The 12,177-nt window shown below is 40.7% G+C and overlaps 1 protein-coding gene across 5 annotated transcripts in view; it reads right to left on the reverse strand.

The window, feature by feature from the left end:
* abca7 (ATP-binding cassette, sub-family A (ABC1), member 7) overlaps positions 1-12,177 on the reverse strand; it is a 110,181-nt gene that overhangs the window by 48,997 nt on the left and 49,007 nt on the right. For 4 of the 5 annotated variants that reach the window (XR_009803690.1, XM_061883442.1, XM_061883441.1 and 1 more), the window contains exons 24-30: positions 8,663-8,717; positions 8,374-8,576; positions 5,751-5,868; positions 5,628-5,651; positions 4,892-5,037; positions 4,704-4,828; positions 3,190-3,291 (exon numbers count right to left, since the gene is read on the reverse strand). Coding sequence is in view for 4 of the 5 variants with exons in the window: in XM_061883442.1 (XP_061739426.1) it covers positions 3,190-3,291; positions 4,704-4,828; positions 4,892-5,037; positions 5,628-5,651; positions 5,751-5,868; positions 8,374-8,576; positions 8,663-8,717 (773 nt within the window). In the remaining variant the exon portion in view is untranslated. The remainder of the gene's footprint in view (positions 1-3,189; positions 3,292-4,703; positions 4,829-4,891; positions 5,038-5,627; positions 5,652-5,750; positions 5,869-8,373; positions 8,577-8,662; positions 8,718-12,177) is intronic. The other variant, XM_061883443.1, reaches the window with a different exon arrangement.

The raw sequence follows: 12,177 nt of genomic DNA on the forward strand, positions 1-12,177 counted from the left end.
TGAAATGTAAATATATGAATTAATTCATTGCTCTTTCAGATTGGAAAAGACAATGGTTAAATGAAGTAAATACACCACGAGCCTCTACTGTAAACTAATTGAAAACAATATTAGCAAACATCATAACAACCCATTTTTCAGATATGCCTTTGCATTGTTTTCTTGCAAAAGGTGCATTGTGCTTCAAATAGTGTTTTCATGTAACAACAACAACCAGAATAATACATCGGCTGTGAAAGTTAACATATTTGTGCTAAAGCTTAATAGTTAACTGTTGCAGTGTTTTTGTGGCATTCAGAATTGACCAAACCGATAAAAACATCTACAGAACTACTACTTTATCTGACATGATGATTTTCTAAAAAGAAAGAAGGCGATTATAGCTTGAAACCCTCAAATAGAATTTGGATGTGAATAATGGAAATACAATTCAAATTTGCTCAGCTGATTTTTTTATCTAATATATATGAATATATTTTACCTGTTTTTTTTTACTTTTGGAAAACCCATTGCTAATAAAGACATGTTTTTATTTTAAGGGGAACTGCAGATTTTTGGGAATTTTGCCTATTGTTCACAACCATTGTAAAGGGCAAGACGACAGATGTATTTGTTTTAATGCAATCTAATTTGTAAATAAATGTATATGTAAGTCAGCTTATAACAGAGTATATGTAAAGTCCTTTATTCACCCCATACGTCCCTCTAAAATAACATTTAAAAGTGACTTGAATATTAACCCTGTATTTGCGGTATTGGTATTATAAGTGCTAACGCAGACAAACATGGTCACAGGGTGCTTACAGCTTGTGCTCGCTGTATTGACATCGGCGACAGCGGTGAGCTGTTTGCATGCATCAGAGCTTGAAAGTTTATTCTAAATAATAAATAACACCTCTTAAATGGATAGTAAAAGGATGACGACAAGTTGGTCAACTTTAGTATCCAATTTAGATTCAAAAATGGCTAGGACGACACAAAAAGATGCTTGGTCTGGGCTTGGTTTCACCGTTTTTTCTTTGCAAGAAAAATGAGTCTTTCTTAAGCTAAATTGGAATATATGACCATCCTAGCAGTCTGCATCCTGATGGCATTGGACATGTTTTAGAATGGCCTTCCCAAAGTCCTGACTTAAAAATGGGGACAATGCTGAAGAATAGAAGTCCATGTCAGAAAACCAACAAATTTAACTGAACTCAAGAGTGGTCAAAAATAAAATTGCCAGAAGCTTGTGGATGGCTACCAAAAGCGTCTTATTGCAGTGGAACTTGCCAAGGGACATGTAACCAAATATTAACATTGCTGTATGTATATCTTTGACCCAGCAGATTTGGTCACATTTTCAGTAGACCCATAATAAATTCAGAAAGGAACCAAACTTCAAGAATGTTTTTTGTGACCAACAAGTATGTGCTCCAATCAGTATGTGCTCCAATTACTCTATTACAAAAAAATAAGAGTTGTAGAAAGTGTTGGAAACTCAAGACAGTCATGACATTTTGTTCTTTACAAGTGTATGTAAACGTTTGATGGCAACTGTAAATACTTACAGTAAATAATTTGCTCTGTTTTGCACAGGATGTGCTGTTAACCCTCTGCAGTGCAATACCCCAGGTGTCATCTTCCAATTGTACTCCCAATTCACTCTCCCAGTCTGCCCTAATCTTTTAAACATTTATGTCTTGGAGAAAAGCAATACAGTCCTTAATTCTTGAAATTATTTTATTGGGGTTAAAAGAGCTTTCCAGCAGCTTGTCTAATGTGGACATTGGAGGTATATATGTTAAATTCGGATCGTTGCACTGCAGGAAATGACGGATCTGAAAATACCGAAATTAACTGGATAGAGGGAAATCATATATAAGTGACAGGTCTTCATAGTTTGCAAATATGCTATTTATGTATACATCTTTAAAACTACAAATACCTAGCCGTTGCCATCGAAGGAATTCCAGATCTGATGTCGCAGCAGGTAAGAGGTGATTATTAAGTATTGGGCCGATGTGTAGAAGAGCTTTGATCCCAAAACTCCGCCTGAATTGAGACCATATTCTGAAGTTATTCATCACAACTGGGCTATTACTGAAGTCTGAAATAGTAAGTGGGAGACAATATTGCAGCTGTGACTTCTGCTTGTTTTAATGGAAGCTCAGTTCCATTCCTATGTTTCGGGCATATTTTAGGGTTCTGGAGAATATTCAAAAAACTTTTCATTTCAGTGGTTTCTGACGCATATAGCTTTGAGTAAAGAAAATCGTTAAAAGGTTTGTAACACTTTTCAAAATCGTATTCAAGACCTTTTATGAGATTTTAGACATTTTGCATTCCTTGACAATTTAGTAAAAGCCATCTGCAGCTGCATATCATCAATAACTGTGTAAATTTGCATATTTACTTCAGGCAGTCGTCTTCATAGATCTCATTGAAATGGCACATACATAAGTTGCAGCATCATCACCTTGCCCAAACATATTTAAGATCAATCACTAAATAGGACTTTCATCCAGTCATCCATAGTCCATGATTACTTTTTCTTAGCCCGTCTGAATTTTGTTTTTTTTCTGTTTGGATGTTAACGACGGCTTTAGTTTAGCTTTTCTGATTTCTTGCAGTTCGGTCACAGACTGTGACTCCAAGTTCTGCCCATTTGTACTTCATTTGTCTTGCTGTGCATTTTCTGTTTTCAAGACATATTGCTTTAAGTTTTCGGTCTTGACGCTTTGATGTTTTCCTTGGTCTACCAGTATGGGTGCCTTAAACAACCTTCCCATATTGTTTGAACTTGGTATTAGATTTTTTTCAAAACATTTAAACAACGGAATAATATCCTCCAAGTCTGGTGAGAGCCTATAATTCTTTTAGGCGCTTTAGCACCAAAATAAGGCACCACTAGTAATTTATTTTTTGGGTGTGGATAATACCATGAAGGTCGGCAATGGTGCTATTAAGGAACCGGGTTTTGGTATCCCTTAGTCAGGATGCTACATTACTTACATCTGGTCTGGTTACTACTGTTAACATCGGTACCGAGTTGCAGAAACTATCCCTACATGTGAGTGGAGGACGCAGCAATTTTTTCAAGTTAAGAACCTACTACTTTGAGCCTAATACTAACCAGAAATGATCACTAGCTTACTTTAAGGCATTTGCCATAATTAGTTGTGTTTTTGTGAACAGTAGTTGTCTTACATGTTATTGTCTTCGTCCACCATACACTTGGTTCCAAAACCTGGCTTGTCGAGCAGAGCTTCCAGCAGGTTCTCCAAAACTGGATTTTCAGGAGCATCGTTGCTGCAAGAATGTGACCAGAGGTCAGCATAACAATAGTAAGGAGTCCAAATAAAATTGCCAAGCTGATTTTATAGTGGATGTCGCCAGTGTGATCTCACAACTTTGCACTTTTCAATTAAAGTATGAGTGTAGTATCTGTTTAAGTCATAATGCAGTAAGCTGTAAAATGTCTTTATCAACTGTTACAGCTGTGGCAGCAGTAACTCAAACTTTTGTGTACCCTCCAGCAAGGCACCAAATCACCCCCAACCTCAGCTCACAGTTAGTGCATGCTTGTATCCGCAACTCTGTATAAAAGAATACAAGCAGTAATAAAAACTGGTTGAGTTTGCCACATATTGAAGACCTGTGGTTTCACAATCGTGGACAGGTACGTACCCAGCTGCAAAGAAATGTGTTGAAAATTACAACAATATACATTTTTATCATTAAGGTATCTTAACTTAATAAAATCCTGATCGCCGCCCATACATCACACTATTGCACTTAACTAATCCTCCTCCATTTCCACGAATACAATAATCTAGTAAAATGTGTTGCAGGTAAACAAAGTCAGGAGTTTCACTAATTCTCTATGAGGGTAAATCCATTGTGGTGATATAATACTGTAGTAATTGGTCTGAATGTATAAACTCCATATCCTTTTTATCAATGTGTCAAAACTGTCAAAACTAACAAGTTAACTCATGAGATTTATCACTAAAAAAGTATTGCATTAATCATGTACACACATAGATTAATCATGCATTAAATTGTTATGGTATAAGCTATCGAGAGGAGCCAGATGAGGTCAGGATGCCACCCGAACGCCTCCGGAGGGAGGTGTTTAGGGTACGCCCAACCGGTAGGAGGCCACGGGGAAGACCCAGGACACGTTGGGAAGACTGTGTCTCCCGGCTGGCCTGGGAACGCCTCGGGATCCCCCGGAAAGAGCTAGACGAAGTGGCTGGGGAGAGGGAAGTCTTGGCTTCCCTGCTTAGGCTGCTACCCCCGCGACCCGACCTCGGATAAGAGGAAGAAGATGGATGGATGGATGGTATAAGCTATTTTACTTTAACCGTTACACAGTCATTGAACAGATCAATCCATATGTCAGTCCAAAAACAAGAGAAGAGACTTCGACTGCTGTGCTTGTTGGCAAATTACATTTCAAAATACTGTCTGGAAAGACTTTAGATTAAAATGTTCTCAAAGTTTATGCAAATTAATGACATGCATTCAAGTAAAAAGTTTAAAAAAGTTCCTTGAGGAAATTCTGACAATAAAATTGCATTTTTTGTGACCTGCATTTTTCTACACAAGTGACTATTCTCAATTGTCTAATCATAAAATAGTGGTGAAGTTGTTAGCCCTAAAGAACAAAGAAGAGCATTTGGTGCAAAATGAGTTAAAAGTGAAAATTTGACATCTACCTGAAGAAAGTGAACTGTTCTCCATACATCCAGGGCTCGAGCTTCAGGACAGGGTACTTCCCTAATGGCGGTACAATGAGACTGGCGAGCAGAGCAACCAGCACAAACACACCAGGCAGGACAATCTGAGGCGCAAAAATACTGGGTGACTCAGATGAGATTACAAACAGAGAATGTCTCATCCTCACCTGAGCAAAGAAGCCCCGGCGACTCCTGCGAGCATACAGCCATCGTTTAATAAAGAGAGCTCTCAGCTGCTGCCAGATCAGCCACCATCCTGTCAGGGGTAATCCACCTTGGCCATCTCCACTTAGCATGTCCGTCTCCAGTGGTTCTGAGTAGTAAACATTCAATTAATTGTTAAAACCACTTGCACAATAGCGTGACACAATTGTTGTGTCAGACAATCATGCATTTAACATTATTGACTAACAATAAAAAAAGGTTTTAAGCGCACATGATACCATGGTGTTTGTGAATAGATTCAAAATTGTGTTTTTCTTTTTCAAAGCACGCCGGAATATTAGCCACTTATGCTGTTCTGATATAATCTCTATGATGTTAATGAGGACATAGGGTGGTATAGCTCGGTTGGTAGAGCGGCCGTGCCAGCAACTTGAGGGTTGCAGGTTCGAATCCCGCTTCCGCCATCCTAGTCACTGCCTTGGGCAAGACACTTTACCCACCTGCTCCCAGTGCCACCTACACTGGTTTAAAAATGTAAAAAAAAATTAGATATTGGGTTTCACTATGTAAAGCACTTTGAGTCACTAGAGAAAAAGTGCTATATAAAATATAATTCACTTCACTTCACATATTTGCATGTGCCGAGAAATGTAAAGTCCTGAAATGATTTGTGTTTTCTGCAGTGTAAGGTAAGGAAATTGCAATCAATATATTTCCTGCCTAGAATATGGAAAGTACCTTGCCTACGAAGCCTTTTCCTTCCTGGCAGCAGAATAGAAAGTACAAGGGAATCATTGAAATAATTGGTTGACTCAATCCAACTACAAGCACAGGCGAACACACGCACGCACACACACAAACCTGTCTCTGATACTTCAAAATGTTGCCACGGCTCTGATGGTTGTGACCGCTGAGAAGGACCAGCATCGAGCTCTGTTTCAGCATCAATATCAGATTCCTCGGCCACTCGAAGAAAGATCTGAAAAATATTATGTTGTCACCATCGATCCCAACAACTGTTTAGATGTTTTTAGAAGACATTTTGCCTCTCATCTGAGCAGCCTTCGCCGGTTCATGCTGACAGACATAAAGATAGGACAGATAATAAAAAAATTACAATTCATTGTATTTATATGTCGCCTTTATAGGCACTCAAGGAAACTGTACGAAAAAAGGAACCAATAAAAACACAAACAAAAAACAATAAAGAGTCAATTATTAGGTGAATAAGTGGAGGGTAAATGAGTCCAAGGTCAGGAGGTAGTAAGCTTCTCAAGATAAGGGGATTTTGTCCACCGCCAAGGTGGACAAAATACTGGAAGTAAGATTTGGTTGCCAGCTGTCCCTTGAAAAAGAGAATAGTCCCATATTTAGAAACAATAACACACCTTCCATATTGCGCTGTCAAGGTATGCACATTGTCCCGTATTTTTATTACTGTGAAAATTAAAAATAGTCTGTAAAAATATCAATAGATTATTTCAACAATAGTTTCACAAGTCTGCTGTAGGCTAAGCTAGGTATCTAAGTGAAGTGAAGTGAATTATATTTATATAGCGCTTCTTTTCTAGTGACTCAAAGCGTTTTACATAGTGAAAACCGAATATCTAAGTTACATTTAAACAAGTGTGGGTGGCACTGGGAGCAGGTAGGTAAAGTGTCTTGCCCAAGGACACGACGGCAGTGACTAGGATGGCGGAAGCGGGGATCGAACCTGCAACCCTCAAGTTGCTGGCACGGCCACTCTACCAACCGAGCCATACGGCCCCTAAGACATATATATATATATATATACACACGCACGCACGCACACACATGCACACTGGCTTGCTTATGTTTGTTCATCGAGTCCGATGACGACATATACACACACAAACACACACACACACACACAAATATATACGTTAGGTCAGGAAAAACACAAACACAAAAATCTGGGGCTTTTAGGGATGATATAGCTTCTGTGTTTTTTCCTGACCCTCTACCCCGGTATTGAGCAGTGTATAACGGATAAACCACAGGAACCTTGACTATATATATATATATATATATATATATATATATATGTATATATATATATATATATATATATATATATATATATATATATATATATATATATATATATATATATATGAGATGTCTGATAATGGCTTTTTTGCCGATATCTGATATTGTCCAACTCTTAATTACCGATTCCGATATCAACCGATACCGATTTTATACAGTCGTGGAATTAACACATTATTATGTCTAATTTTGTTGTGATGCCCCGCTGGATGCATTAAACAATATAACAAGGTTTTCCAAAATCAATCAATCAATCAATCAATGTTTACTTATATAGCCCTAAATCACTAGTGTCTCAAAGGGCTGACTCAAGTTATGGAAAAAAATGCCAACATGGCACTGCCATATATATTATTGAAGTCACAAAGTGCATTATTTTTTTAACATGCCTCAAAACTGCAGCTTGGAATTTGGGACATGCTCTCCCTGAGAGACCATGAGGAGGTTGAGGTGGGCGGGGTTGAGGTGTGGTGGGGGGGTTAGGGGGCAGCGGGGGGTGTATATTGTAGCGTCCGGGAAGAGTTAGTGCTGCAACGGGTTCTGGGTATTTGTTCTGCTGTGTTTATGATGTGTTACGGTACGCATGTTCTCCCGAAATGTGTTGGTCATTCTTGTTTGGTGTGGGTTCACAGTGTGGCACATATTTGTGAGAGTGTTAAAGTTATTTATACGGCCACCCTCAGTGTGACCTATATGGCTGTTAAAACCAAGTATGCTTGGCATTCACTTGTGTGCGTGAAAAGCCGTAGGTATCATGTGACTGGGCCGGCATGCAAAGGAAGTGCCTTTAAGGTTTATTGGCGCTCTGTACTTACAGCGGCACACAAAGTCAGAAATTTTACTTTTTGAAACCAATACCGATAATTTTTAAACTGATACCGATAATTTCCGATATTACATTTTAAAGCATTTATCGGACGATATTATCGGACATCCATTATATATATATATATATATATATATATATATATATATATATATAAAGTCACATATAAATACATATATACACACATATACATGTATATAGATATATACACACATACAGTATATACATATGTATATATGTATATATATGTGTATATATTTTTTTTTACTCAAAACTGCTTACAGTTGTATCTAAAGTCGGTGGTTTATTTTGAGTGAAATCTGCCAGTGAGCAGAACACAACAAATTGACCTGATCACTGACCGTATAACATCCTTCGGTCTTTCAGGTAACCATTCGCGGTTAAGTTCAACGGGCATGTGCGGTCAAAAAAACTGTGTGATTAATCTGCATATATACTTGATTAATGCAATACATTTTAGTGATTAATCACATGAGTTAACTCAATATTTTTAGATACCATAGTCTGTTGTTTTTTTTTATAAAATTACCCATTCATGTGTAGAGTTAATCTGACTAAAACGCTTACTTCCTCCAACGTGCTGTCACACAAGCCGTAGCTGAGGATTCCAAGTTCACCCAGCTTCTGATCCAGTTCAGTCAGGAAAACAGCCAACCTGCTGTCCTTGGCAGCTTCCTGGGGTATTTTCACCACTGCCTCGCGACCTGATTCATTCACCACCCTTGCACCAGGAATGTGGTGCCGCGCCAAAGAGAGCAGTGCAGCCCCAACTACCAGAAGACAGATTAAGTTAATCATATTGTTGCTTCATTGTGAATATTTTGTCACACTAATTTGATTTACACAAAATGCTCACATGTGGTGTTGCCGTCACTCAGCAGCTCGGTGTCTCCACTCATAGACATGCTGTCCTGAAACAAAATAATATTTAATTCAAGACGTCACTTTTATTAAAGCAATACTACATTATTTTTCTACAGGCTGAACTTTAGATACAGCTATTGTATCGCTGTACCTTAGATTAGGTGGATTTTGCATCTTGACCCTCTACTTGTGGGTGATGATAATGGGACTGGTGGGTATATTGGCACACACATGCAAAAGACTTGTGAACCCCTTGTGTAGGTAGTCATTGATATTCAAAATTTGATTCAAGCAACCTTATTATTAACTTTCCATGGTTATATTTTATAATGACATTGATGGCCTTTTTTTTTTAACAAGTTACATATTTGTAAGTTTATTCTGTTGATCTCTACCCCTCCTATGCTATATATATGCATGTTTAGCCAATGGTTACAAACCTGGGCTTTTGTACAGATAGTGATTTTAAATTCAACAGTCAGATTGGCAAAGTGGTGAAAGCCAGCTTTTTTCATTTAAGGGAGCTAACCAAGGTTAAAAGGTTTCTTTCCAGGCAGCAATATGAGACAGTAATCCGTGCCTTCATCACATCTCGGCTTGATAACTGTAACTCTTTATTTTGGAATTACCGGTAACCAATCCTCACGTCTACAGCTGGTACAAAATGCCTCTGTCCGATTTTAAAACAGCGCTCATTGCTCCTGTTTGAACCTCACTTTACTGGCTGCCTATGTCTTTTAGAGTCCATTTTTAATTATTGTATTTGTTTTCATATCATTGATTGATTGATATCTTTACATGGTCTTGCCCCACTTTACCTCTTTGAGCTGCATCATCTCATGGTCAGCTGATAATTTTCTCCTGGATGTAAAGAACTCGAAGCGCAAGCTTAAAGGGTCCCAAACTCTACAACAATCTCCCTCATCATGTAAGACAGGGCCTTTCTTTGACCATTTTTAAAACCCATCTTAAAACCCACTAACTGGCTTTTAACCCATTATGAGAACTTTTGAGCTCTTGAAGTCTTTTTTATTTCTTGAACTGCCTTATACAGTGCATTCGGAAAGTATTCACAGCACTTTACTTGTTCCACATTTTGTTATGTTACAGCCTTATTCCAAATCACAATAAATCTATTTTTTCCTCAAAATTCCACACACAATACCTCATAATGACAATGTAAAACTTTTTTTAAAGATTTTTGCAAATTTAATAAAAAGGAAAAACTTAGAAATCACAAGTACATTAAGTATCCACAGCCTTTGCAGTGGAGCTCAAAAGTGAGTTCAGATGCATCCTGTTTCAACTGATCTTAAAATGTTGTACAGCTTAATTGGAGTCCACCTGTTGTAAATTTGGTTGATTGGACATGATTTGGAAAGGGACACACGTGATATACAGTATAAGGGCCCAAATCTGACAGGGCATGGCAGAGCACAAACCAACCTTGAAGTCAAAATAATTGTCTATTGAACTCCAAAACAAGATGCAGCGTTAGGTACGGTACAGAAAAATATGACTGTCCCAATGAGAACAGTTGCCTCCATCATCCATTAAAAAGAAGAAATTTGGAAACACCAGCACTCTCCCGAGAGCTGGCCAGTCGTCTAAACTGAGCGATCGGGGGAGAGGGACCCTACTAGTCAGGGAGGTGACCAAAAACCTGATGGTCATCCTGTCAGAGCTACAGCATTCCTCTGTGGAGGAGAACCTTCCGTAAGGACTACCATCCCTGCAGCAATCCACTAATCAGGCCTGTATGGATGAGTTGCCAGACGGAAGCCATTCCTTGGTAAATAGCACATGGCAGCCCGTCTGGAGTTTGACAAAACGCATCTTAAAGACTCTCAAACCATGAGAAATACAATTCTCTGATCTGATGAGACAAAGATGGAACTCTTTAGCATGAATGCCAAGTGTAATTTTTGGAGAAAACCAGGCACCGCTCATCACCAGGCCATTACCATCCCTACAGTGAAGCATGGTGGTGGCAGCATCATACTGTCGGGATGTTTCTCAGCGGCAGGAACTGAGACACTAGTCAGGATAGAGGGAAATATGAATGCAGCAATGTATAGAGACATCCTGGCTAAAAACATGCTTCAGAGCGTTCTTGAACTTCGACTAGGGCTACGGTTAATCTTTCAGCTGCCACCTTATCGTGGTAGAGGAGTTTGCGTGTCCCAATGATCCTAGGAGCTATGTTGTCCGGGGGCTTTATGCCCCCTTGTAGGGTCTCCCAAGGCAAACAGGTTCTAGGTGAGGGATCAGACAAAGAGCAGCTCGAAGACCTCTATGAAGAAGATAAAACATGGACCCAGATTTCCCTCGCCCAGACGCGGGTCACCGGGGCCCCCCTCTGGAGCCAGGCCAGGAGGTGGGGCACGATGGCGAGCGCCTGGTGGCTGAGCCTGTTCCCATGGGGCCCGGCCGGGCACACCCCGAAGAGGCAACGTGGGTCACCCCTCCAATGGGCTCACCACCCATAGCAGGGGCCATAGAGGTCGGGTGCAATGTGAGCTGGGCGGCAGCCGAAGGCAGGGCACTTGGCGGTCCAATCCTCGGCTACAGAAGCTAGCTCTTGGGACGTGGAACGTCACCTCACTGGGGGGGAAAGAGCCTGAGCTAGTGCGCAAAGTGGAGAAGTTCCGGCTGGATATAGTCGGACTCACTTCGACGCACAGCAAGGGAATTGGAACCACTTCTCTCGAGAGGGACTGGATCCTCTTCCACTCTGGCGTTGCCGACAGTGAGAGGCGACGGGCTGGGGTGGCAATTCTGGTTGCCCCCCGGCTTAAAGCCTGCATGTTGGAGTTCAACCCAGTGGACGAAAGGGTAGCCTCCCTCCGCCTTCAGGTGGGGGGACGGGTCCTGACTGTTTGTGCTTACGCACCAAACGGCAGTTCAGAGTACCCACCCTTTTTGGGTACACTCGAGGGAGTACTGGAAAGTGCTCCCCCGGGTGATTCCCTTGTCCTACTGGGGGGGACTTCAACGCTCATGTTGGGAACAACAGTGAAACCTGGAGAGGCGTGATTGGGAAAAATGGCCGCCCGGATCTGAACCAGAGTGGTGTTTTGTTATTGGACTTTTGTGCTCGTCACAATTTGTCCATTACAAACACCATGTTCAAACATAAGGGTGTCCATATGTGCACTTGGCACCAGGACACCCCAGGGTGCAGTCCCATGATCGACTTTGTAGTTGTGTCATCGGATTTGCGGCCTTATGTTTTGGACACTCGAGTGAAGAGAGGGGCGGAGCTTTCTACCGATCACCACCTGGTGGTGAGTTGGCTGCGATGGTGGGGGGGGATGCTGGACCGACCTGGCAGGCCCAAAAGCATTGTGAGGGTCTGCTGGGAACGTCTGGCAGAGTCTCCTGTCAGAGAAAGTTTCAATTCCCACCTCCGGAAGAACTTTGAACATGTCACGAGGGAGGTGCTGGACATTGAGTCCGAGTGGACCATGTTCCACACCTCTATTGTCGAAGCGGCTGATCGGAGCT

The sequence above is a fragment of the Nerophis ophidion genome, linkage group LG22 (assembly GCF_033978795.1).
Source record: "Nerophis ophidion isolate RoL-2023_Sa linkage group LG22, RoL_Noph_v1.0, whole genome shotgun sequence".
Taxonomy (NCBI): Eukaryota; Metazoa; Chordata; class Actinopteri; order Syngnathiformes; family Syngnathidae; genus Nerophis; species Nerophis ophidion.